We start from the raw sequence: 27,687 nt of genomic DNA on the forward strand, positions 1-27,687 counted from the left end.
AGTTGTTCTTCACATCTCAGACTGTCATATATGAAATGCTTTATTATAAGCAAAGCTCCTTATTTCCCAAGTTTATATTATGATGAGACATTTTACTAAGAAAACTGGAGGTCAACACTGAACTATTCTGGACAGGCAGCCAGCAACCACAAAATTCATGGCAAGCAAAGGAGCGCCCGGGGAGATTAGAGAGCAGCTCTTGAGCTGTGCTGTGCCAGGTCATTACAGCTTTCAGGAAAAAACACTGCAATTCCTACAGCTACCTGCTGTAACTATTCACACACAGCTTATCTACAAGACTAGAGTCTCATTCCTGGACAGAAATGAAAGGAAAGAGGAAAGGTCCACTGTCCCCCAAAACCAAGCACCAACGCACCTATTAAGGACACCGAATAGAGAATCACTTCTGGAAAGAACATTTATTTTTGTTTCAAAACTTGTGATCCATAGAAATACAACAAAATCAACATGTACACAAAACTTTAAAAAAAACAAACAAACAACTTTGGTTCAAAGAAATATTTAACATCTAAATCTTCTGAGGTACAAAAGGCACAAGACCAAGCACCCAAACACTGAATTGCCCACAGCACTGTTTGCACCACTACTACAGAGGAAGACTGGAGGGGGGAAGGTGGGGGGACATGGAAATAACAGCACCCAAAACACAAGGATGTGTACAATACCATTTGCTTTCTTTCACAGGTGTTAGATAATTTGTTGTCCTTTTTGTGTAAAGTGACAGGACTCCTGGAGAAAAAGATGGATCATTTCTTAGAAATGAATTGGAACAAACAACAGTAGAAAAGGAAACAGAAACAAAGGCCTGCAGCAGGCTGGGGTTCAGTCAACCTCTGTTCTCCCACAAGGTCTTAAGAATTCATTTCCTCTTTCATGAAACCATTTGTTTGAAACTGTGGAGACAAGGAATTGGAGTCAGTCACCACCACGTACACAGTGTGAGTGTCACCACAACCCAGCTGGTTACACCAAGTAAAATCTCATCTCTCAGTCTGAGGATCCATGCTTAGAGTTCTCTACTCACCCCAGGGGAAATACATACAAAGATGCAAAGGGCTGGGGAAGAAAGGATCTTCCCAACTGCACAGTTGTGGAGCCAAGAGCAGCAGAGCAGTGTACTCTGGCTCTGGGATCACTGACAGGCCAGCGTGCTCTGGCACTCCAGGGGAACACCTTGGAGGCTGGGGAGGGCAGGTGTGGGAAGGGATGACATGAAGCTTGAGAAGCTTCAGCAGTAAGCAAAAACTCCTAGACATTCCTATTTACATTACAAGGAGCTCTCACCCTTTTGCAGTTAAAACTATGCACAAAGTTTTGTAAGAACAGATCTGATTCTGGCCAAACGATAATTCAAGTTATCCTGATGCTGATGCACCACAAAAAACAGTGACATTCTTACACTTTGTGCTATCATTGGCAACAAAACAAACTCACTAGAAAAGCTACAGCTAAACAATGAAGCTGCTTAATGCTTCATGAGACTGATTGTGGGAAATTTCATTATGGTCAAATGATTCTGGTAGTGAAAATGGCAACACTCAGGTTATTAAATGCTGTTATAAGGGGTCAGTATATCCCCAAATTGCATATACATGAGCCTTCCTTCAAGGTTTTGTTTCTAAAGGAGAATTACTTACCCCATTTACACCCTACTAGTACTGGACAAGCTGCATGCCTTGTTCTGTAATCCCCCTCACCACTTCTGAAGAGATTGTACCAGAACACTGCTGTTCCCTGAAAAGTGAAATCAGATGTGGATTAGTCAGGGCCAGGGTAAGTTACAGGTCACACCAAGGAGAGGGGGTGCCTCTGAATTCAGCTACAGGCTCTTAGGAAGCACTGGAACAGATCACCACTGACAGCTCATGGAGAACCTTCAGCACCACTGATTCAGAGTACAGAGGAGTTCTACCTGAACACACAGGTTTATTTTGCTAAAAGCAGCTGTACAGAGAAACTGTTCACTTTATACATTACAAAAAAAGGGAGATGCCTTTTAGTCTGCAAGATCAGCAATGCAGAGCATTTTGTCACATCAGCTGACTTTTACATGGACTGTGCTGAGGCAGGGACAGTAACCAGAGAGAGAAGAAACCAACCAAAACACCAACAGGCTTTACCTTCTTGGGCCATATTGCTGCCCCAAAATCTGGGAAAACTGTAGCTCCTCCAGCTTCTACGTCGCTCATCTGAGAAAACAAAGCCCACAAACTGTCCATTTAAAGGTTTTATATCCATGCAGTCCCACAAGCTAAAGTGCCCCAAGGCCTGAGATTTCCACTTGCACCTCTACAAGGGGCACTGAAGAGAAAGGATGTGCTTCAACCAGCACCAACTGCAGAAGTAGCAGTACCTGTTGCTGAAGAATTTTCTTTCAGCTCAAGGCTTTCGTCCAGGTTATTTATGTCTAGATTATTTAGTGTTTACTTCAACTACCCACTAGCAGTTGGGTACCTGCAGTGTTAATGAGCTAATGCTCTAGAACAAGAGAAAGGACTACAGAGTAAGTGTTTCAAGAATTTCATTCCAGTTTATGATCCAATTAGGGAAACCAGTGTCTGTTAAACCACATGTTTCCTCATAAATTGAAACCATGCCTTTGGAAATAATTTTCATGATTTAGTTTATGCATCTTGGTCAACCACTTCAAAAACTATACAAACTATTAGAAAACCTCACTTTCTGCACCATTTCTATGCTGTTCACCAGCAGTGTTATACCACTACAAGAGCTTTATGCAGCTCAAGCTTTAACACCTACAGCTATGGGACTCTAAAGAAAAGCATTTATGCTTTGCCCTTCTACACTGGCATGAATTTAACCCTATTGAATCCATCAGTAGCAAGGGACTCATTATAAATTCTAGACTTGACCCAAACCCCACTGAAATTCCTGGGGACACTCCCATTAAAAACAGAAAGTCTTTCCACTGATTTCAGTAAGTTTTGGGTCACATTCTGATTAAAAGAAATAAATGAGTTGGATCCAGCTCCCACTAAACTTTGAAACTACTATTAATACACCCCCCAAGCCCCCATATTCTCTGTTGCAACTTGGATTTCTGTTTAGAGCAGATGTTATTACCACTCTGGTGTCCTCCTGCTTGGCACCTACAATAAAAGGGCACAAGATGCCACAGGTACCAGGTGTTTGCCCCTGCCAGCTAGAAAGCCTGTGCATGCAACTTTGCAAGTTAATACCTGTGTCTTAGCAACACAACCACTCTTTTTAGTAAGGCTGTTGGCACATGTGTGATGTGTTCTACATGGGAGAAACAAGGGCAAAGTGCCTTTGACCATGTACAGCTGGCAGAGAATAAGGGGTGTGTAATTCCCTCTAAATCAAGGCTTGTCCAAAATTCTGAGAAGCCAACAAAATACAGGTTGAGTTAACCTTAAAATGAAAACCTCTTTGCAGCAGACTATTTCACAGCTACCTATCTTACTCCAATTTTTGTTTCAGAGATTATTTCCTCCCCCCAATAAATCAAATTAAAAGTATTTCTGATTCTGTTTTGAGCAGTATTTCACACTCAAAATACCAGCTCAGCCACACGTTTTTCATCACAAAATTTTAAAGTTGTATCACTTAGAAGTTAAACAGAGATGATTAGGTGATCCTAATGATATAGTGAGTATATGTTTACAGATAAAATATTGTCAGGGGACTGCTGTGAAAGCCTGAGGCTGTGGTGGCAGTGATGTTTAGGATTCCAGCGTACGTGGTCTGTGGGCTGTATAATGCATGCAACTAATGGATCTTCCAACTTTGCACTTGCAAACCCAGTGGCACCAAGGTTATCAGCTCTGCCTCCTGCATTTGTTGAAGCAGCAGCTATGCCAGAGCACCTCTGGCTTTGGCACACAGCTGAGGAGGAGGCTGACACACCACATCATCAAGTGCTGTCCAACAGTGGTGGCAGAACATGACTGTCTCATTACATGGCTGATAGTCAAGTTCTCCAACATCACACCACATGAGTACCCCCTACATTTGCCTTTGGAAAATCAGCCAAATTCTCCTCTCCCCACATGGAATCAAAGTAAGTAAAAGATTCCATAGCAGAGTGGCCAAAAAGGGCAAGATGGGTCCTGAATTCAAATTTTCTGCTCCGAGGTTAAATACCAGCAGAATTTTATCAGTTCAGATGGGACAGCACCTGATGCTGCAAGAATAATGAAATCCCTACTTCCAGATGTCAGGGGTTTCTCTACAGATAACCAACTGCCCAAGCTGTAAATAAGATGCTGCTCAGGTTATGCTCAATGCACAAAGGATCATCAATCATACTTACATAGTTTAAAAAAGTGGCCACACGATTTCCAGTCCCTAACCGCTTGAAAGCATCTGGTTCATCTTTCTATAAAATTAAATGAGAACAAACTGCAAATTTCGAGCTCTCAGACAGCAGACAGACAGACAGAGGTACTTACATAGTTAAGAAACGTCGCTAGCCTATTTCCTTCCGATTTGAGTGTGCTGTCAAAGGGGCGCTGCAACAGACAACAACTTTAACCCCAGTTCCACACAGGCTCCCACCAGAGCCACAGGGAGCTCTGCAGAGATCCTCAGGCCCACTTTAAAGAGCTGGCAGAGAGAGGGGACAGTTCACTGGGGCGCCAGGGAAGCCATCCCAAGCTGCATGCACGGAGGAGCTGCACCAAAGCCATTCTGAGGGCAGAGGAGAAGCAGTGCCTGTGGCACACGCGTTAGCCAAGGAAGGTTAACAACAGGCCATTGTTGTCCTGGGCACTCATCCAAAGTCAACAGCTGAGGTGAATACAAAAAAACCTAATCTTCACTGGGCTCCAGATAACACAGCAGATTCTCATAGACACAGCAACTCAAAGAAATACTGTCATGAGAGGAGAATATGCATTTTTTTTGCCAGCAGACAAAACTGTAGAGTAGCAATAATGAACTTCTTTCAGGTGGTTGCCTGTCTACAACTAAAGACCACATCAAAAAGATCAAATTGTCTTTAATCTGTAAGAAAAATTGAGTTTCATTTGTTGAAGTAGGAGATCTCACTGGTGCCAGTTTAGAAGCAGAAAGAAAATCTAGAATACCAGTGTCTCTCTTAACTTTTCATTTCATTTGTTTGAAGGTTATTTACATTGCTAATAGTCAGGAAATCATTTCAGTCAGGAGATCTTCAAGCGCATTCTTACACACAAAAACAATATTTAACATTTAAAGAATAAATCAGTATTTAAAAAGACAAACAGTAAGGAAAACCACAGTCACTGTCTGTAAGGTGTTATAGTTCAATCTACTTGAAATACATTTTAAGAAATAAGAGGTCTTTCCTGAAATGGGTTCACAAAACCCCCAAGACTCTGCATGTGCAAATTCAACCCAAAAGAGCCAACACTGGAGCAGTGAGATACAGGGCATTCCCTGGTTACTGCCACTGAATTTCTGAACTTCAAGAGCAAAAAAAAAAATAAAAATATCTAACTCGAACAATTACTAAAATCTCCAAGTTGCAATATGCAACTATTGAAGTGCCCCTATTTGAGAACTGAGAGGGAACAAAAAGCTGCAAGGCTGATCACAGCAAATCTGTGATGCACAGAGAGCCTGCAGGACCAGCCCAGAACTGCAGCAATCCCTGCGACCGCCCGGCCCCGGCTGACCCTGCAGCCAAGGGCATGTTCCAAGTGGAGCTCTGCCCCAGCTGCCTCTTCCAACAGCAAAGCCCACACTGGCCAGTTTGATGCCTGAGGTCCCTTGAGTTCAAAGGCTTTGAAGAGAATTTGAGAGCATTTGCTTGACTCAGGAAACGAAGCAGTCAAAGCTAACAGGAAAATTGTCTCAGTGGGCCAAAGCTAACAAGTATGAGCTTCCATGGTGTTGAAACTCAGGATTTTTTTATTTTATTTTTTAAACAGTGCTAAGTTGGGTGGCTTCAGTTCTGCACTCAGCTGTTGGGTTGTGTGCTCTGGCTGCAGCAATGCCTTCTACCAGGTAAAACCACCCTGACAGTCTGAATTAAGCCAGATTCCACTGAAGTGCCACAGAAAGCAAGACATCAGATGGGTTTTATATTTGAAACTACCAGTCACTACAGCTCTTCAGTGTGATTAGCAGGCTCCTGAAGTGGCTCAGGGTAATTATTAAGAATTTGCTCTTCTTTTCTCCCAGCCTGGAGCAAACCAGAGCTGTTCTCTGCCAGGCAGAGCCCTCTAGTGCCCGGTGTGGATCCAGCACCCACCACCGGCACATTCCCCTGCTCCCTGGAGCACTGTCCTCCTTAACACTGACCCAGGAAACCCCACATCAGTGAGGCTGGAAAAGACCTCTGAGATCTTCAACTCCAACCTGTGACCAAACAGCACCTTGTCAACCAGACCAGAGCACTCAGTGCCAGTCCAGCCTTTCTTAAAACACCTCCAGGGACAGTGACCCCACCACCTCCCTGGCAGCCCATTCCAATATTAATCACCCTTGCTGAAGAAATTCTTCTTAGTGTCCAGCCTGAACAGGACACTGTCCAAGTGCTAAAAACTAGCATCATAATACCCTCTTGAGAGCCCAGAGCTGCAGCCACAATAAGGCTTTTGCCAGAAGGGCTGTATGACCCGTGAGGATTTCCATAATGGCTACTTTTTTTGGAGGGAAGGTGGAGGATCTCTCCTCCTCGGCCACCTCCTGCAAAATGCTTTAAAACATCCAGCAAAACAGGATTTGGACAACCTTGTTGAACTCAAAAGCCTAATGGAACAAGGCAAACTCACAACTCAGGGCTTGCAGACCCCAGTTTACAAACGAAGCAATGGAAAGAGCACATTCAAGTGCTACATGACTCTTTTCCTGTCTATACTGTGCAAGGAATCGAGGTCACAGAGATATGCAGGAAGATCTGTTCATTATTCTCTTGAACTGTCAGCATCAGAGAAGGCAGTGCAAAGGCTTTCCAAAAGTCACAGTCCATCCATGCAACAGGCCTGCATGATAACTGCTATAACAAAAAACAGTTTCAACAGTGTTCTCTCAAACCAAGCCGCTCCCCCCTCCCCATCCCTCCAAGAAATAATTGCAAGTGTGATCTTACCCTAGAAAAATCAAAGTGTGGCTCATACTGCCCTCCCATTCCGTAGTTGGCAACCTACAGCATGGAAGGAAGCACAAACATCCACTGAACTGCTGCTGCTGAACAGCATTTGCTCTCAGAAATCCAAAACATGCTCTGAGAAACAGCACTCTGTGGCAAGATTGTTATCTATAGCACACTTCATTTCTTTTTAGATTGCCAGGAGGGAGGTACACAGATGAGAAACGACTTAAGTGCTTTTTCCCTTTCGTAGTTCAAGGGTTTCTACTTATCACTAAAACAGCCTGTTTCGTGTGAATTAGCAGCAATAGCTTTACCACACACTTGCTTCTCTCTGAAGAGAAGGCAGTTGAGTGGGATCAATTCTCTGTGTCCAGCTTAGGAGACAGAATTAGATTTGTTGTGTGATTTGTTACATCCACATGCCCCTCCAGGACCACAGAAGGCTCAAAGTAGCTTAGAAGCACTCCTTTGCTTACTTTACCTGACCACCACATAATGTGATTTAGCTACTCTGAGGCTGCATTTAACATGTCTCCCAGATCCTTACACCATTGCCTGCTTTCTGTGGATATTCTGTAATAAAGCACTTTAATCAGGCTCTGAAACAGGAACTCAAGGAGCATGGAGGAAGAGAAGCAGCAAACAGGGCAGGTACAGCTACTCTGGCAGTGCTGCACCACTGCTACTCTCCTTCCCCTCCCCAACAGCCAGTGGTCAGAATTCATATGAGAACTACAGCAGGACTATGAAAAGTGTTTGGGTCTTTGAAAGGTTCAGATAGGAAGGAGGTTCAGCTTTTGCAGACTTGAAAACAAGCAGCAGGCATTTTTCTCAAAACAAACTGGTAAATCACAGATTCCTGCACAAAGTCATCTTCCATTTCTTTGATATCTCCACCCTTCTCTGCCAAGCACACTCAGGGTAAACATCCTCCTGCACCAGACCACCAGCTAATTCCACCAGGATGAAGCCACTGCACTGACCTGCAAGAGCTCAGCTGTTTTCACTGTCAGCCCTGTGATCTGCTGCATTCGTTGGTTCACCTTGGCCACAACAGGATCATCATCTTCCTCCAACCATGAGCTGGCACAAGGGAAGGATAGAAACACGTTGTTTTGGAATAGTAACCACAAGAACATGCTTCCTAAGGCAGAAGGATTCTTCTGCCCTCAGTTAGATGGCTGAAAGAGCCATTTTCCATGCATTTGTTGGGGAGGCTTTGGTTACATGCAAAGCAGTTCAAGTTTTCAGCTGTAGGTAGGAAGCAGACAACAGCTGTTAAGCACAAAAACCTTAGAGCTCAACTCTCTCTCTTACCTCTTTGACACCCTGTAGCTAGCCACTGTAAGGACACCGGTTTTGGGATCACGTACTGTGGCTCGTGCCAGCTGTGTCAAAAAAAATCCCAAGGGGGAAGAAACACATCAACTACAGGATAGAAATTTTTTTTTTTTATCTCATCTTAACCAAAAATCAAAACCTGGTTTGTCCAACTTCAATATATACCACTGGATGAAAGTTAGAGCTCCAACCTAGAGTTTGTTCTGATTTCATGCTCAAACAGTACATGCAGAAACACAAGTACAATCCAGCACCTGCATTTGATCCTGGGAAAATAGTCTGATTTGAGTGCACAAGCCATGATATTCATTGAATCCATGAGTTCCTTGCTGAACACGTTTTGGAGGCACTTTTTTAAACAGCTGGAGTCAATATTAGCAAGAGGGAACAACAACGAAAGCTAAGAACATATGAAGCCCAAGTTCCTGGCATAGAGAAAAATCACTGGATACTCCAGAAATTTAATCAGCCCGCTCCTGATGTGGACTAAAATAACCCTACCTCATTCTCAAATGAAAAATAACAAGTGAAAACTTTCACAGAATGAGTTACAAATTATGGGGTAGGCAAATCCACAGTGGTAGAAAACTCCTGAGAGCAACTCTCAACATTCCCGTGCTCAGATTTTCCAGCCAGAAGACACCTGGAACATCTAGTTCAGAGACAGTTTGAGATGTATTATTACATGATGAAGATAACTGTAAAAAGCACAGCTCACCTGTAAGTTTTAAGCAGTGAGTTTATCACTGTGTTTAGGTCATATCATCAGATTTGTAGGAGAAATTTGGAACTTGGCAAAACTGATGAGGTTTGCTGTGGTGTCAGTGACTGCTAACAACACACCAGGTCTCTTTGGTTTCATACTTGCAGCTGAGAACAAGAACTGGGACAGTCCTTTCTTTGACTGTAAGCTCAGACCACATTTAAATTTAAACTCCTGCAAACCACAAACACTCTAAATCATGCCTCCTTCCTTCCACTTAATTACAGGTCATAGAAAGCCTTTTTATTTGAAAAGCCATCTTCTCCAGAGCATGCAGTCATTATTTCCCTCATTTTTCCCTCCAATAAGTCTCCAGCCAGCTTTACAATCCATGTCAGCTGTCTTGTCCCTATACAAGAGTTCTTGGCACAGCTGTTGCTGTAATTCTGACTCACTGCTATTTTGTTCCAGATTTCTCCTGCATAAATCATAACAGACGAGCCAGGCTGACTGAGTGCTGTTCTTCACTTGTACACTGAAGCACAGCTTTGGGGATATAATTTTTGCTTCCCAACCTTTTCATTCTGCTGCCATTTTCAAGCTTGTATATACTTGCTTGATTTCTGCACCTAGCATTTGATCTAAATAAATCAGAACTGACATTGATATTATTCCCTATCTGCTCTGATAGACAGGTTTCTTCACTTCAGACATACAATCTACATCTCAGTTGGTGTAATCAGCTGATAAATGTGAGGCTTCCTCTCTCAGGGTGGAGAAATCAGCCTTATACCAGGCATTTGCTGGGCTCTGAGGAATCATCATAACACACTACATTGGCCAGAAGCCTCATCTAGTTTTCCTCTGGGAGTCTGTGTTTAGTTTAGCAGGCACTCCCTTGGCTTTTCCTTCTGAAATTGTGCACTGCTGGAACCCTGCAGCACCAAGTTCAGGGATCTTCACATCCCCCCAGCTCCAGGCCATGGTTTTGCCTGTTCAGACATGCCTGGGTTGCAGGTAACATTCCAAATTTTGGGAATAAGGTTCTCCTACTTTGATGGCAGACCTGTCCCAATGCTATCTGCATCAACAGAGTTAAGAATTCCCTTGACCCTCCCCAGCCAGCTCTGATGGATTGCCTGAAAAGCTGGAACTATTCTTTGGAAGAGGAGTAAGAGTGATTGCATTTTGCAAGGCAAGCATGCAAACCCACTTGACTGCAGCTACTCCCAATCACATACAGATGTTGTTTCTCTACAAAAAATATTGGCAAGTGTAAACTGAGATAATGTTGAAGTGCTTGGACTCAAAAGTAGAAATTTCTTGCAAAATGTGTTTTAGAATAAAGAAAAGTGCTCATCTTTCTAAGCCTAAAACTAAAATACCACTTCAGACTTCTGTCTGAAAGCTCCTATAATTACTAACTAAAATCTCCTGGCTAAAATTAAGCTGTATTTATTAAGGACCATCTCATCACAGGACTTGCATTTTCCATTCTTTCAGTAGTACTACAGAATTTAAAGCTGTTCCTGCAGCTGAGATATAGACAGATTTAAAAAAAAAAAAAACCAAAAAAAACCCACCCTCAAAATGGTTGTTTTTTTTTTTTAAATCAAAAACTTTCATCTGAATCTTAAGACCTTAATATTTACCTGCTCTTATAGGGACTGATCCCAGTCCTACACTACACAGATTAAATGAAAAATTCCTCTGACATTAGTAGTATAAGAAGAACTCAGTGAGCAAGACTTAAGACTTTCCATAAAACTTTGAATAAAAAGGGAAAATAAAAAAAAAGCTGCCTTTAGAAAGCTCTTTATTTGATAAAATGGATTAAGTGACGTGCTCTATGTGAATGCTTCCATTTTATCTGAAGCTCTTGAAGTTTTATAGTATGATGTAATAGGAAAAAGTCTCCATTTATGGAGGTGAGAGTCCTCCCTGGGACAGGAGTGTTCTGCCAACACTCCCATAGCTGGCTGGTAGTCATACAAGTCCAGCTTCACAAACATCCCAAATTATTCATGTTCTTGGGAAGCCTCAGTTTCTCAATCTGTTTCTAACTATTTATGCTTGCATTTAGAAATACATACAGAAGGGTAATTCTCCACTGGAATTTTAGTACCATATTTCAGAGCAGTAGCCCAAAGAGGGCTAAAATGAGCCCCTCATCTATAAGCCATGAGGTGTTCAGTTTTACTGCTTCTGAGACCTGACAGAAAAGCTCAGGTGTAGCATCAATTACTACTGTCACACTGCCAAACCCCTCTTGCCAGACAGGTGACAGGGAGGAAATTCCACCTCCAGAAAAATCAGTGAGATAATCACTACCTTTGCATTAGGTAGCTGCTTTTTTATTGTGTGCAGGGTCACCAGAACTCACACCATGCCTAAGAGGTAACACCTATGGCTTAAAACAGAAGCAGAGGATTCCAGGACCCCCTAAGCAAAACAAACAAGGCTCTAGATATTTTCCTAGCACAATTTAAAAAAAAAAAAAAAATCCCTATTTTTCCTTCCTACTTCTGTTGAGATTTGGGCTTTTTAAATGTCATTTAGGTCTGGCTCCATTTCAAAAGGCAGACTTCAGGCATACTGCACACCAACTGCTATTGCTGTAAGTCACTCACCATCTCCCTTTTCAGGTCTTTTCAGGTTAATTGCTTAAAAGCTTTCTAAGCCATTTACTGAGAGCTTTGCATAATTAAGTGCAACAATGCATAAATACCTTCGGGAGCCTGGGCTTTATGGTCCTACATCACCAGGCAGTTTCCAAATGGTTCCCCTTAGGCTCACAGCTGCAGTGTATCATCTGTGGTATGAAACCAGATCTTTCAAATCCTTTGCCTAGTCTTTGCTAACGGAGATTAAAGCATGGAATTAGCAGTCATTAGTGAGATGGAAAAAGGGAAACTTACCCTTGGCTTAGCTAGTTGTTTAATTTTCTCGATTTCTTCATCAGACATGACTTCATAGTATCGTACAATATGAGGGCTGTCCCATTCATCCTCCTCCTTAAAGGGAGCTATGAGCAGGTGGGGGTTTCTGTTTCCATCGTGGTACCTACAAAACAGCCTTTTTTGTCTTCGAGGTGTCTGAAACAAAATGCCAAACAAAGCATTGTTTGCTCAAACACTTCATGAACTGAAAACAGGTAAGACAAGAAAAGAAAATGAAGCTTCATTCCACAAACACTGTAAAAACCATCAGCTGGCCAGCAGATATGAGAGGTAAGCAGGATTGATTCTGCAATTTACTGCTAATAAAAAACAAGGTATTCCACTCAAGGTGCCACTGAGCAACATCTGAAACACTGACCTTTAGGGGAATTAAATCACAACAGGTTACAGATTAAGCAAAGAACTACACAAGTAACCAGCTGTAAAAAAGCCTGGTTTTTATAATTAAGATTATGCAGATGGAATAAATTGATTCTTTTTCCCGCACTAAGAATTAAAGCCGTGTTTGTTGAGAGGTACTGAAGACTCATTAGTCAAAATAGTCACCACAGGACATGTCTTTAAGTGGCAAAAGGGAAGGAATAATGTGATTCTATAAGCAAATTATAAGCAGCTCTCAGGGAAAAAGGCTCCTTGGATATCTGTACAGCTGGCTTTAAAAGGGCTGAGTAGACAGACTGAGGAGAATCAATTTTCAACAACCTCTAAGAGGTACAGCTGAGAGCTGTTTGTGTGTCTAGGATTAAGAGCTAAAGGTGGAGAAGCCAAGACATAAGGCACAAACCTCAGCCTGGGCAGAACTACATTTAACTTCTTCTAAAAGCAGCTTTACAGAAGGAAAAACTTAACGTGTCCCACACTAAGCTTGACCACCCTTATGCCAAGGCAGCACAGTCAGGAAATTCTTGTCTTTCTCTTACCATTTTCACCCCTTCCCCTCTGCAAAGGGCCTCGTAGATGTCCCGCTCTGGCAGGTAGTCAAGAGGCCTCTCATAGGCTCCACTCTGCACCACAGCTTCTGTCGTTGTCCTGGTCCTGTTTACAGGCTTTTCTCTCTCCTTCTCCTCTCTTTCCTTCTCCAGCAGCTTCTCAAAGTACCTCAGGTTGCTGCCTGCTCTCTCGTGAGTGCTGTCTTCATGGGGACAAAAGCACACACAGCCAGTGACCTTTGCAATCTCAGGAGCTGTTAGTATGTACAAGCCTTTGAATCAAGACAGCAGCAGTTCTTCCCTTCCTAAACCAATCATCAGGCTCCAGTCTACACTAAAAACCAGCACTGAGAAGTTTCTATCTTTACAGAGGAAAGAGAGGCGCAGTGTGCAAAAGAATCTTTTCTGGAAAAACTCATCACAAAACTTGTATTCCAAGAAAAAAAAAAAAAGTAGAAGTTTTTGGTCTTCACATTCCTCATTTTTCTCTCAACTTTTCTGCCCAGTTCTACCCAAGACAAGCAGATCACAGAGCTCATCAGCCAAGATCAGGCCAGCACTCTTGCTGCACCCCTCCTCTCCACACTGTACAAGCACCCTTTAACCAGGGACTGTGGTGGAATCCAGGCAGTCTCCAGTTCCAAAGACTTCCCCCACATTGGGAAGCTCCAAGGTGTGTGTTACCACCTTACAGCCCACCCACAGCATCCATCCCCAGCTGTCCCAGGTTTATAGGGGAGGTATCCTGGATCACAGCACCTTTAATAGATCATCAGTGATTCATTAGTGACGTTGGTGTGAATCAAACAGCAACAGATCTTTACCCTGCACAACTAAGAAGGAACCTGTTCACCATTGTTTCTGGACACTGGCACCTAGAACAGGTTCTTTCCCTTCTGGCCCTGCCAAGCTTATTGTGTTTATCTCGTGGAACCAACCCCAAAGGTCACTGCAGTCACCACTCATGAGAGCACAGATAAGGGAGCTGAGCACAGAGCAGAGGAACCTTCTGCTCCCAGGGGAGAATGCCAAGTCTGCTTCACTGTTTGCTGCTGATAAGGATTTGCATTTATCAGTGCTAAGCCCCATTGCAGAGGGAGCTAGATTCAATATATATTCACAATCTTATAAATTTTAATCTAAGAATTCTAATGTCTGCAGAAATTAGACCAATACATGTTTTTCAATAGGAAGGTTTCACCCACACTCAGGATGCTGCTAACATCTAAACTAAGAACCACAGCTCATTAAAAACCCAACAAATACATAACACAGTAAATGCCAACTCTAATTGAGGAGGACAGACCTTTCCAATGCAGGAAGCAGGCAAAGCTGGATAGGAAGCAATGATTATTTGCTTACTCAAGAGAAAGTTAGAAACAGTCCAGAAATAAAAGCAGGTTTTAAGAAACTCAATCTGTTCTGAATATTCAGAAATAAATACTTTAAGATCTCAGGCAAAGTATTCTTCTGGCATTGAAGAGTACCTGCACTGAGGGAAAAAAAGGAGTATCTAAAGTCAGTAGGACTTGACAGAAGGTGCAGCACTCTGCTCAAGTCTGTGGCAGCCTCAGTCTCCACTTGAGACAAGCAAGGCTTGAACCATTGCCCAGCACAGTGTCTCAGCACACTGCAGCAAAGCCCACAGGCCCTGCAGTCACACACTGGGGGCTCTGGGTAACAACAGCAGGGACCATCAGACAGTTTGTTAAAGATACTTCATGTATAAATAACTGGATTTTTTCCAGGACCCACATTTATTTTAAAGTCCTCTGTCAGGACCTCCTCCCAGCCAGCTCACAGCGTGCTGGGGCCACCAGTGCCCTCAGCTCTGCTGGCAGAGCTGCCCAGGCAGACAGACAGACGTGCCTTTTGTCCTTACCCAGGGATATCAGGCGCCTGGTGAGCTCCATGGCCCTGTGCAGGTCCCCAAACTGGAACACAGCATAGCTGAGATAATCCAGGATCTCCACTTTGCTGACTGCAGTTTCCTCCCCCTCGTCGTGCTGCTTCAGGGCCTGCTCCATCCAGAGCACGGTGTGATAATAGTCCCCGTCGTTGTAGGCTGTCTTCCCCATGCCAAAGCAGTCACCTACTGTCAAGGTGGATCTATATTTTGCTCCTAAAAGCAAAAAGACAGTTTTGAGCAATCCACACAGAAGCACTTTTGCCTTCAAATACACTGAGAAATATCTCTAAGTACATATTTTTATCATCCAAAAATGCTTCCAAAAGGCAATTTTTTGACAATATTGTAGGTTCAGTATTAAAATGGTCACCTTCAGAATTAAAGGGAAAATTCTATCCTAATTCTATTTTAATTAATTCCTTTGGAAACCAAGAGAAGTTTAGCAGAAATTATAGTGTTCAGCTATTGTGTTTTCTATTGTAGACAAAGGCAGAGAAGCCTGACTACAGGCAGAGCCAGCTTGTTTCTCTTTACTGGAGATCTATATTTGTGCATAAGCAAGCTGATGGTTATTTAGACAAACTGGGTATACATCTGACTGTAACTGCACTGCTCTTCAGTTGCTCCAGCTCAGCAGATGCACAGATAAGACTTAAAACTAAGTTCATTATTAAGCCCCCACATATAATAACTAAAACCACTGAGTCAGCTCATCTACTTTCACTCTGCCAATGCCTGTTCAGTCTGTAACCAGAGTGTTGGCAGTAACCATAACCTGTTTCAGTAAGTCTCTCATAAGCAGCAGCAACAAACACTTATCAGGTCTCAGCTACCAAGACATCCCACCGTGTCTCTGTACTTTCTGAAACATCTGTAGCAAAAACTGTTAATCCCCATTTCACAAAGGGCTTTTGGAGAGAGCTTGAGGATGTTCCCACTTCTGTTCAAGCAGAGGAGACCTAGGTGCACTTACCTGGTAAGTTCCCTCGGGACAGAGTTTCAGGATCCAGTTTATAGGTGTCCTGCAGACGCATCAGAGCCTTCGCAGCTCCAGTCTCATCCTCCTCAGTCGGAAAAAACTGGCGTTGGATTGTCAGATTTGCAATAAAGCCTTTGCAGTAAAAGGGAAAGACATTACTTCCAGAGCTTGAATAAATATCAGTGCTAGATTAATGCAGAAGAGGAAACATCTGCTTTGGCTTGGGAAATGAGATTCAAATAATCCAGATTTAAAGCCTTATTAGGCTCACAAGTTATAAACACATTGTTTTCTGTCTCATTTTATGAAATACAGTTAATGAGGAAAAAATAAGGGACAAATAACTAAACACCTCAGTTTTCTTGTCTCACAATTACTGAAGTACAATGTGAACCTAATCATCTTCATTTTCCTGTAAGTGTCTCTTTTTGGCATGAAAACTTTAAATAGTTTTCATCAGTTCTCTTGCAATATCCACAGAGACAACTGTGAATTGTCATACTGGTCAAGGATCTCCAACTCTGTACTCCAACCTGTAAAGCCATAAGAGCTTTTCAAATCTCAGTTCAAGGGACAGAGACCCTGATCCAGGATCACCTCAGTAGGGTAGGACCTTACCCAGTGAGAGGGTTAAACCTGACAAATTAAACTTGTCAAAAAAAAAATAAAATTATTCAGAAATAAAATTAAATGCACTACATAGCATATCAAGGCTACACAGCAGGCTGGTTGGGCAGGACTGGGAGCCATCACCTGAAGGAAAACAAACCAACCATTTCCACTCATGCAGCAAGACAAAGTACGAAAGGAAACCTTTAGAGAAAGAATTGGTGACAGAAGTACTCAAAAGAATTGAGTATTTTATTTCCATCTAGGATGACTATTCCAAAAGGCAATAAAAGTCTTGGCTGGAAAAAACTTCCAAGTACCTAAACTTTAGCATATGCAGAGAAGAAAGGGAAAACATGCAGTGTTCTGCCTGAAAAACATTGCCACCTCTACCTCACTTTCAAGGAGTCCAGTAAAAATAAACCTTTAAACAAAAAAAAAAAAAAAAGCTATGGAAGCAAATTCAGCCAGGCACTGACAAAATGATGCAAAACCAAGGATTAGTATTGGAAGCACTTGATTTAGAAGGATAAGTTTACAGATAGCAACTGTATATTATCCTGTTATCAACAGACTGCCTATGAACATCTGCCAACTCTCAGTGATACAAATTCATTCACCAGTTCAGTATGGGACTCATTTTGAATCTTAATCTTATCTACTGATCAACATGATTAAACAAAGATCAACAAGAGAAGGAACAGACAGAGAAAGCAGATGAAGTAGTTTATATATAAAGGAACATAACCCAACAGTTGGCACCACAGCTGACAATTTTAGCATATCCTTTTCTCCCTTTTCCCCAAATAAAGCAGGTCACAGGTTCTTTGAGCCCTCCCTGAGTGTTCCAGTGGCAGTTTTCCCTCTCCTGGCTGACCAGCACACAAGTGGCCATTAGAAACAAACACTAGTTTGCTTCAAACAAACTTGGCAATAGTATTTAAACCACAGCTGAGCTTGTGGTTTTCCAGAACACGAGGGGATACACAACTGTCCTAAGACTGCCTCCCAGTAGCTCCCCAGGAACTCCTTACCATGTGTTGTATCCTGAAGAACCAGGTTTTCCAATTCCAGCCAGTCAGTGTTCAAACGCTTCACGAGCTTATAAGCATTGACAGGGTGTGCCAGGTACCCTTCTGGATCAGAGGTTGATTTGCTGGTCAGTGCATCCATTTTTTCAGCCCAACTGGAATGAGAAGTGTGCACCTCAGCCTGAGAACAATTCATGAATGCACATCTTCCTTAAGTCATTCCAATTACACACCTAGATCAAATTATTGCTGCTTTTGCTATCAAACCCAGCTTTCAACCTTTCAACTTCAGAAGTATAAAGCAGATTTTTTTCTAAGTCACAACAGTCTCTTTTAAAATGAAATAATTTCCCTGATTACTACTTTAAACCTCACTACAGTAGGCATGCATCTCACTTGCAATGAGTCTTAAAAGCACCAGTTTATACACAGAATGAACAGATACTGTCTTTATCAATACTTCAGGAGGAGTCTGCTTCTCCTCCAAAGGGCAGCTTTCCAAGAAAAGAACATTTTGGGTATATGTCATGAGAATTCCTATAATTTCACTCCTCCACAGCCCCATCCTCACCCTACACTCCCAAAGGGTCAGATTGACACGTACAGCCTGGAGTTCAGAAATTCTTTGGAAAGCTTGGCTCCTTTTAGAGGCACTGGACTCTTCTGAACCTGGACCTCATTTAGACTATCGTAGTGGCACACCCTAGTAGACACTGTTTTTGGCTAGATAAGCATTAACAATCTTCCCTCATGGACACAGAAAATTGCAGTTGTCAGGAAAAGCCTTTCAAGTGATCCAAGCAATCAGGACAATGACTGAGATGTGCCACAGCCAGGTCAACAATTGGAGAGAAAAAGGCAGGAGAACTGTCTCTGAGGGGTGTCTGTGGGCAAAGCCAGGATGGGATGGAATCCAGGGATTCAGGATGCACCACCACACAATGCCCCTGGCACACTCTGCCCTTGTAAGGGGGCTGATGGCACGAAACAACAGGTAGCACAGAGCACTGGCACACAGGGGCATTCAGCTCACGTGACAAGACTCCTCTGATGTGACTTGTGTCCTCTCCACAGGAGTTCTGTGATGGCACAAGGACCAGGCAAAGAAGGAAGGGCCCAGCAAACCACCATTTCTAAAGAAGCAAATTCTAAATGACATTTAAAGCAGGGACCCCTCCTTGCAGGTTTATGGACACAAATTAAACTAAATTAGTACCTCTGGTCTCACTGTGATCATCTGCTGAGGAAATACCAACAGCAGAGAGTGGTGACAAAGGTGGGGTGTGATTGAACACAGATGAGCCATTTTGTCACTCTTCATTACACAAATCTCCCCCCCTACCTTTTAATCTGAGAGAGCTTGTTCTCCTCTGCTCGGATATATTCCTTTAGAGACTGGACCAAGTCTTTCTCTGCATAAATCAGGTCTGTCATTTGCCCTAAAAAGAGAGTAGGAGCAAATGTTCATCAGACCTAAAAAAGTAATGATTTCCAAGTGCACAGAAGACAAACCTTAAATGCTCTAGGGCTATGAAAACCACCATAAAGAACAGACAAATGAAGGGTGTGCACTTCAATGCCTGTAAACCACAACAGCTATTAGACATACAAGTCTGGCATTCAGATCCTTCCAGGGGCTTTTGAAGTCTCAGCTTCAGTGGCTCATGTAGCTTTGCTGTGACCCTCCCATTGACTTTTAGCATTGCAAGTGTATGCAGGACAATAAAAATAAAGGGTTTACATTCATACAGTTATTGAGTTGAAGCAACAAAAGATCCAAAGAGTTGCCAAAGCATCTGTGCTACATATGGATACAGATTAGGTCACACTAACAAATTATTAACCTAATCACTGGCATCATTTAAATTTACAGCTCTGCAATCTGGGTAACTGTGGAAACACAACCTAACATTACATACAGAGGGATTTCAGATTAATGTTCATAGATGACACACACACTCTCTCCTGATCAGTATTAGTGGGAATTGCTCACATGTCTGTCCTAATTGCTATGACGAACGTGGCTTTTCAAAGCCCAAACCGAAAGACTGGCTGAGATTTGCAAATGCAGCCACAGCTTCAGCTGCAGCATTCCAAAGTCATTATTAATGAGGCATGGCTAAGCAGATAGCAGGCAGCAGGCTGTGCTATTTTCAGAGTTAGGGAAGGTTCAGAAACAGGTAAGTGTAAAAAAAAAGGTGATCCTTCAGGGAAACTTTACATAAAAATCTGCTTAAGTCAGGAAAACAAGAAGCAAACAACAGACATGTAGTTCAATATTGTTTAGCCAAGCCCAGAGCACGTGAGGAGGTTGGCAGTGGGACAGCTCTGCTGGCTCCAGCTGAGCAGTTCCACAGTGGTGCAAAATAACCCACCAGGAGTTCTGAGCTTTGCCATTCAGAAGCACAGCTCCCCTGACTCAAAGGACATCCTGGAGAACAGCCAGTGGTAGTTAATCAGCCTCTAATGCCCTCATGGAGGGGAAGTCCCCACACTGCTCCATGGGAAAACATTGGGCCAAGTTACAGCAGAAAACTCAGTTTGTGCTTATTTTGAGGCTCTGCCACAATCAAACTTGGTTGTATCACAGGAACTAAAGTGTCACAAAAATCAGTTTGTTTTTAGGATTTATAATAATGTGAATTTATAATAATGTGAATTCTTCAGGATTTACTCAGGCCTAACAAAACACACAAGGCAAGGAGGTTATTAATTTTTACTTCTGACACCCAAATCCGACTTTTTGGGAGACTTCAGGTCCTGTGAAAACACATATTTCACATACTTATCATTTCAATTGTTTTCATAAATCAAATTCAGGACTAAGCTTTTTAGCATAAAAAGTTGTGCTGTGTTAAAGATAACAACAGATGCACAATTCTTAATAGAACACAGGCCCTGCCTTATTTTATTGACAGAGGCCCCAGAGAAACTTGTATCCTGTTGGTCACAGTGTGCTAAATTACCCGACTGCAAACAAACTGCAGAAGAGCAGCATTTCCTAGTACAGACAGTGTTTGACAGGGCCATGTGAAGAAAGCCATGTGCTTCAGCTGTAAACTGGAACAGTTCTGGCAATCACATTAACTCCAGCACAGCATCGGGCACTGGTTCCTTCCATACCTATGGAGGTGAAGAACTCTGCTTCTGTGAGCCAGAACAAAACACAGGTGAGGAACACCAACTGCAGCCAGGGCTTCATCTTCCAGACAGCTCAAGCCTGTAACAAATTGAAAGAAAAAGGAGGAGTAAAAATAGTTAACTTACTTGTGAGAAAACAACCCAAGGCATCAATCTTTACCTTCAGTCATTTTATCCTCATGAAAATTATTTATGTCCTTGAAAGTCTGAATTCTAATTAGTAAAACTTGAAAAAAAGTCTTCAACTACAAAAGCTGTTAGTTAACGGTCTTAAATGCTATCTTGTATACTCTTTGGGATTTACATGAAAGGCACTGGAAAGCCCACATGAGAGAAGTAAAGGAAGCAATATATTGTCCACTGAGACAGTGAGAACAAGCTCTTTTGCAAGAGCAGCTCAGTGCCTTCCATGTCACGCATAACTAGAGCTGGAAAATATGAGACTCACAAAATTGTATTATATTCCAATAATAATAAGTCTAAATTAAATGGTCAGACTTACAGCATGCTATAAAATTCAGTTATATAAGACCTGTCTAGAAACACAAATAGTGAGAAAGCCAAATAGAGAAATAGAGCATTTTGTAGTGTGGAGGAGGCAGCAATGGTTGGAAAAGTTAAAAGTGAAATTTCCAGCTCTGCTTATTCAAGATGCATCATCTCAGCATATTGGCCTCTGGGCACAGGCCTTATGACTTCTGTATTTCAAAGGCTGTGCCAGTTTAGAAACTCAGCCCCCAGAGATGGAGGCTAAAAGCAGATTGTTGTGCTTCCAAAAGCACAGCCTGAGGGAGCATGGAAGGAAAGGCAGCCCCAGCAGACAGAGTCAGGTGAAGGAAGGGATGCAAGGTGTGTACAGAAGAGCCTTCTGTGAGCTGCAATCCTCTTGGGAGATCTGATGGCCAGGATCACCATTTCCAGTGAATTTATGAGGTGCTTGGATGCACTTGGATCAGCCCACAGCTCACTGTGGAGCTGCCTGTTCACCAAGCAGGACCAGCCACCACAGCCAGCCCCGAGCAGGAGCACAGCTGCTCAGACACTGAGCTCAGGAACACCCTACACAGTGGCAGAGGGAGGGTGGCAGCTCCTCACCTTGATTCAAAAACCAATTATTCTTTTTTCCTACCCCATGTAACTGGGTACACTGGTGGCTAGAAATGATCACTTGCAACCTGCAACCAAATACAGCAAAAATGCAGCTATTTGGGGCAAAATGGAACCACTTAATCTGAGGAGAAAGAGGAATGGAGGGGAGAAGAGAAAATACATGGAATATCCTAAAATTTCAAACAATGCAGCAAGTAGGAAGGCATTAAAATAAGATAATTCTGGAAAAGCTCTAGCTTGTTATTCCCTTGGGCTCCACACATCTGCCTGCATGGCAGGAGGCAGAAGATGAAAAATGGATACTGCCCTTTCCTTCTGGGATTTTCAAGCCCACAGCACAACAGAAACCCTCAGATGAGCTCATGAGTGCCAGGGACACAAACACCAAACACACCAGTGACACCACCATCACTGAGAACACCAGAAATAGCTCTGTCCTCTGCTGGGTATTACCACATGGCAAGATGATTGTTTTAAAATTATTCTTCCGATTGCTTTACAAGACTACACAAGCAATTAGAAACATTTACCACAACAGTTTGCAAGCATGAGTAAGCAGGAAAATGTCTCACAGCATCACAATAAGTCTTCTCCTTTCTCTCTTCTGTTTCTCACCCTCCTGCAAACCACATATTCCCAAACTGCTTGTTCAAGTCAGTTCAGAACTAGTACATGGGTAATCTGAGAATTGAGCAAAGCTGAGTGAATAGTACCATGCAGAGGTCTGCCAATACTACAAGCCACAATAAGTGATGTAGCAGAAAGCCCAGCAAGTCAAGAACACTTGGGAAGTACATTAATTTGGATATATTAAGCCTCGTCTGTCCATCTGCATAGCCTGTCATCATTTAATGGAGTGGTTTTTTGGATGCACAACAGAAAGCCTGGGAGAACAATTACAAGGGAATTTTCCAGTTAAAACAACACAACTCTACATTCTGCTGCACCTCCCCACCATGTTCTCTCATGGCTGAGGATATCTGCCAAGAAGTACACTTACTACAGCTAGCAGCTTGTCTTTATAGCAGATCTTTAACAGCTTTACCATCCTACTCACTTTTACTTGAGTCAATAAACAGAAACTTCAGTAAACAGAGAAAGCAGCTCTTGCTGAACAAGCAGGACACCTGGCTGCAGGGTTTGCAGATTGTTTGTACACATTCTTTTCACAGCTGTTACTGGGAAAACCAGCACAAATAATGAATTACAGGAGGCTGAATAACCACAGTCTTGGACAGCAGGAGTATGTGTGCACAGACACACGTATGCCTGCCCACCCCACCCCAGCTGATCCATCTGCTAACAAAGAGGGAAAGAGGGGCAGAAGGGGCACTAGCAGCTCCTGCCTCGATAACGGAGACAAATATTTACAAAGCCAGTCTGTTTTATTCAAACAGAAATGCCAGATAATAAGCCTATGTAGAACAAATACTGCCTATGTTCTTGGCTTTTTTTTTTTTTTTTTACTTCTTTACAGTGTAGTACCCTAATGAATCATTGCTCCCACTGGAAAGAGTGCTGTCAGGCTTCAGAGAGCACTGGCAGCAGGAAAGAAGGTCCTTCTAGACAAAATAGTCCAGGCTGGAATTTTTCTTCACAAGTTAGACTGAATTCTTTATTAAATAAGCTTTCTGAAAGCTCTTAATCAGCATGATATAAAAATACACACTTGACCCATAAAAGAAAAGTTGCTTGCACATCCACCAGGGTTATCAGTTCCTCACCCACTCAGAAACCAATATCCAGTCACTGGAGACTCAAGCCAACTCCCAGAGCCAGGAGGGAGGACTTTTTTTCAGGTCAGAAGGGGAAACAAATACCTATTACTCATCCAGTGCCTTTAGGACTCAACTTCTGATCAAACTGATATGCTGCAGTCTCCTTTGTTCACCACAGAACAAGAGTCCTCCAGTTGCCTGACAGTCTAAGTAAGAACAGGGACTAAAAAAAAAAAAAAAAGTCCTTCATCCAGGCTTCAAACTTGTACACCCCTCTCAGGCAGAAGAATTAAATTAAGTGGAACCAACATAAAACCAGTCTGGGTAACGTAAAGAATAAGAGTTATGCTCTTTATTGTGGTAAATCAGGCCAGAGTGTGACTCGTGCTCTTATGTGAACGCTCATTTTCTCACATGAATTCCAGGATAAACCCCACAATGTTCTTCCACTCCACACTTAGAGGTGACAGCACTCCCTTTGCTATGGGGCTTCTCTCAGGAAGCTGTGGATCTGGGCTGGGATGTAGCTGCTCCAAACTGCTACCAGCCAAGTCACCTCTCTTTCCAGGGGCTAGGTGGGAGGGGAATTTTTTTCTTCCAAGAAATTAAGGCAGACCACTGTTCCCTAGTGTGGTTCCATTCTTACAGACCCACAGGTTGCTACAGAGGCATAAAGTTTGTGAGACAAAGTACCACAACTAGCTACTGTCAAAATCTGATTAAGATACCATTTTTCCAAACTACCAGAATACAATGTACAAGCTGATGACAAAAGGTTACAGCCCTGTCTCCTCCTCTGTGCTTGCCTGTGCTATTAAAGACACCTGGAAAAGCACTCCTAAAACAGCTGCTAACACAGGCATCTAAATTTAAAATCTCATGGTGAAGTCCAACAAGCAAATCACTACTTCAAGGTCACCTCAGGCCACAGATGAATTCTTGGTGCACACACAGTCGGGGCCCACACGCCAGGCTCTGAAGGATGGTCCATCCTCAGACAGCAATTTGAGGTCAGACTCTTGGATGAGACAGGTCTGTCTGGGGCTTCTCCAAATGCCAGTGCTTTCCACCCTGTCTTATTGCCTGCAGACACAGCAAGGGGTAGTGGTGCAGATGGCTTCATCCCCTCCACAAACAGTGGAGCTCCAAAAGGAGGCAATAACCTGCTATCAGCATTGTCAGCTGCAGATAAGGCTAATTAGATTTAAGTGGAAAATGGCACAAACAAAAAACTGCAAGACTGCTTACTTAGAGCCAAAAGAAGGGCTTAATTGCAAACAGATTTTCAAGTTGTTGCCATGGAAGAGCTTCTCTCAGTACCAATCAAGAAAACCATCCAGCTTGTAGCAGTATTTCAAGTCTTGCAGATTAGCCTGACACATGATAGCAGCTATAAAACTACTTAGAAATTATTAAATGCTAAGGAAAGATTAATTTCATCCTAAGGAAAAAACCTACACCATTGCCTGAAGACTCTGAAACAAGTAATTCAGACCTGAAATTCATTATCCACATGCACTCAGATGCTCCAACATTCAACCCCTCCTCTGAGCCAAAGAACTCTTGATTTAAACACCTGTCAGAGCCCCACCAAGATCATGCTGTTATTCTGGACCTCATGTCAGGAGTCACCTCACACTCACCCTCAGTCCTACCCAGGGACAGCAGGGACTGCTCCCCTGCAGCACTGGGAGCCTCCTCACAGGTGAGTTCTCTCTCCACTCTTAGGTAACTGCTTCCCAGCTCCTTCCCCCAGTGCATGTTGGCTTTACTGCTCAGAGCAGCTTGTGCCAACATCACCACCTTTCTTTACAAAGGATTTAATGTGTATCTGAAAACAATTATAATTGCCTAGCAAATAACTCACTACAATTGCTTTGTGTTTTTCACTGCAAGCCAAAAGAAAGCGAGGAAGAAGTTGCTCATTTGCAAGCATTAATGAGGATACAGCACATTCACACACAACTGCAGGCATTTCTTCTAATACAAAATAAATTACAGCTACCTTAGAAGCCATAATCATCTTGATTAGCTCCCCAGAGTTTTTTAAAGCCACAGCAAAGAATGTTTCTTCCACACTCCAGTAGACAACAAAATTGATGCCAGCCTAAGGCACAGCAAATCTGCCTTCAACTTACTCTGCAAGCTCTGCCCATAAGAAGCAACCTGGAGTCAGATACCACACTGTTTGTGAAGACAGTAAGATTCCATGCTCTTTTTCCACTACAGCTTGTTTTTTCAGCATTAGCATTTAGACTGCATTCTACTGTGCAAAGCCCATAACTTTGATATATCATCATACTTAATATACCCTGCCATTTGCTCCCATATAGCACAAAAAATATCCTCCTGTTCAGAAATAAGGGTGGAGGTTTTTTTAATATTAAAAGGTCTACTGTCAGTGAACTATTTCTTCCATTTAATATCAGCAATTTAATTAAAATCCGACATTATCTCAGAGGTGCAGGGGTTGTCTCTGCTCTAACATCATCCTAGCACATGCCCACTTTCCATACTCCACGTTCCCATGCCTCTGACATATAGAAAACCATACACAAAAATCAGAACTAGTCATAGGAAAAATATCTATGTTTACAGCTTGCTTCTTTGGAGGTTTGCCAATGTGCACAACATGGAAATTATAAACAGATTGAATTCCTGACTTAAACCTCGACTGAAAAACTTCTTATGCTAACTGGTAAATCCTGCTCCCTCTGCTGTCACTGTCTTTGAAGTACACAATTCCTGCACTTCTTCCCAAAGTATGATTAATCACATTAAAAAATTGCATCTCAAGAAATTATGGCATTAGCAAGAAGCCCCATTCTCGTCTGTTTGTGTCAGAGCAATGCCAATTTACAACTGCAGAATAATGCTCTGCTTGTGAAATGTGAGTGGCAGTTATTGGTTGCTATATATATATATATATATACACTCACAACATACCTGTGGGATTATTTCCAAGTCCTTAATGCCAGAAAGATGAAGTATTACCCTGGTAAAGATGGCTGCAGTGGCCGCTCAGCTCAGCTCCACCCTCACAGAGCACCTATAAAATTAAAGAGCAAGAGGTTTTGTTACAAAAACGTCTTCTGGGGAAGCTCACCTTCAGGATTTACTACTGAGGAAGAGGGGTGATTACCGGCTAGGAACACCAAACATCACAAAGTCAGACAGCTCCAAAAATAGTCTTTATTTACACATCCTCCCTGCTTCCAGGTTACAAGGACATTCTTTGCTGCTTGAAATAAAATCATTCCTGTCTGGTCAAAGGCATGTTTTGCATTACTATGACATAACAAGCCGCTGTGCCCCAGCTGAGCTGCGATGACACTCCAGTGCCTTCAGCTTTCACTCCAGCCCAGCCCCGTGCGCTGCCCTTGCAGAACCTTCTCCTCCGGGGCTGTGGCCGCTGCCCCGCCGGGTCACCCCGGCTGCTGCGCTCCCCTGGCTTGTCCCCAGCCCAGCTGCACGGCTGTGTGCTCCGACCGACACACGGACGGGCTTTTCTGGGTAACACAAAACGAGACGTGAGCGGAGCAAGTGAGGTTCCAACACCTACACGAAGCACCGCCGGCTCTGCGCTGAGCCCGCGGCCGGCAGGGATCGCGCACAGGCAATTAACAATTAACGCAGCTGGCACATCCAACCGGGAACACCAGTCCCACCGAGCCCAGAGGGCAGGAAAAGAGGAGCCAGCCCTCGCACGGTACCTGTAACCGCGACACCTCCGACCCGCTCACGAACACCCCAGGGATGTTTCGCGATGCCACGCTCCCCCTTGTCCCGCAGCGCCCGGCCCGGGGGCGGCACCGCACCCGCCTCGGACCCCCGAGCGGGGCCGGACCCGCCGAGCGCCGGCAGCGGCGCGGGGGCTGCCCGGGGCTGGACGGGCGTTTAAACTCAGCAGAGCAGGGCTGCACGCGCTGAGCCAGCGCACAGCCCGGCTTAGGGCTCAGCGCTCCCGGGACCGCCGCGAGTGCCGGGGGCTGCGGCACCGGGCACAGCCCCTCAGCGCGGGACCGGCCCAGCCCCTGCCCGGCCCGGCTCAGCCCAGCCCCGTCCCGGTCGCTCACCCGGTCCCGGTCGCTCGCCCCGTCCCGCTCCGTGCCGCTCTCCCCGCTCCCGTTTCTAGAACCGCCCGGGCCGTTCCAGCCGCGCCGCCGCTCGGGCCCC

General features: G+C 43.5%; 1 protein-coding gene across 7 annotated transcripts; it reads right to left on the bottom strand.

Annotated features, from left to right (window-relative positions):
• Nucleotides 1–404: 404 nt before the first annotated feature.
• P4HA2 (prolyl 4-hydroxylase subunit alpha 2) lies at nucleotides 405–27,687 on the bottom strand. Of its 7 annotated transcripts, XM_051794088.1 has the most exons (17): nucleotides 27,588–27,686; nucleotides 26,458–26,560; nucleotides 20,666–20,762; nucleotides 18,885–18,981; nucleotides 17,546–17,697; nucleotides 15,897–16,034; nucleotides 14,897–15,136; nucleotides 13,006–13,217; nucleotides 12,044–12,220; nucleotides 8,399–8,469; nucleotides 8,065–8,164; nucleotides 7,079–7,132; nucleotides 4,455–4,514; nucleotides 4,316–4,381; nucleotides 2,142–2,210; nucleotides 1,659–1,755; nucleotides 405–914 (listed from the first exon to the last, which is right to left on the bottom strand). In XM_051794088.1, the coding sequence occupies exons 3-17, from the start codon at nucleotides 20,742–20,744 to the stop codon at nucleotides 844–846; spliced, it is 1,683 nt and encodes a 560-aa protein (XP_051650048.1). In that variant the 5' UTR covers nucleotides 20,745–20,762; nucleotides 26,458–26,560; nucleotides 27,588–27,686; the 3' UTR covers nucleotides 405–843. The 7 variants fall into 7 exon arrangements, 5 of the variants coding, with proteins under 5 accessions (XP_051650048.1, XP_051650049.1, XP_051650050.1 ...); XM_051794089.1 differs by lacking the exon at nucleotides 4,455–4,514; XM_051794090.1 differs by lacking the exon at nucleotides 4,316–4,381.

The sequence above is a fragment of the Manacus candei genome, unplaced genomic scaffold (assembly GCF_025592945.1).
Source record: "Manacus candei isolate 608988 ecotype Guabito, Panama unplaced genomic scaffold, ASM2559294v1 h1tg000037l, whole genome shotgun sequence".
Lineage (NCBI taxonomy): Eukaryota > Metazoa > Chordata > Aves > Passeriformes > Pipridae > Manacus > Manacus candei.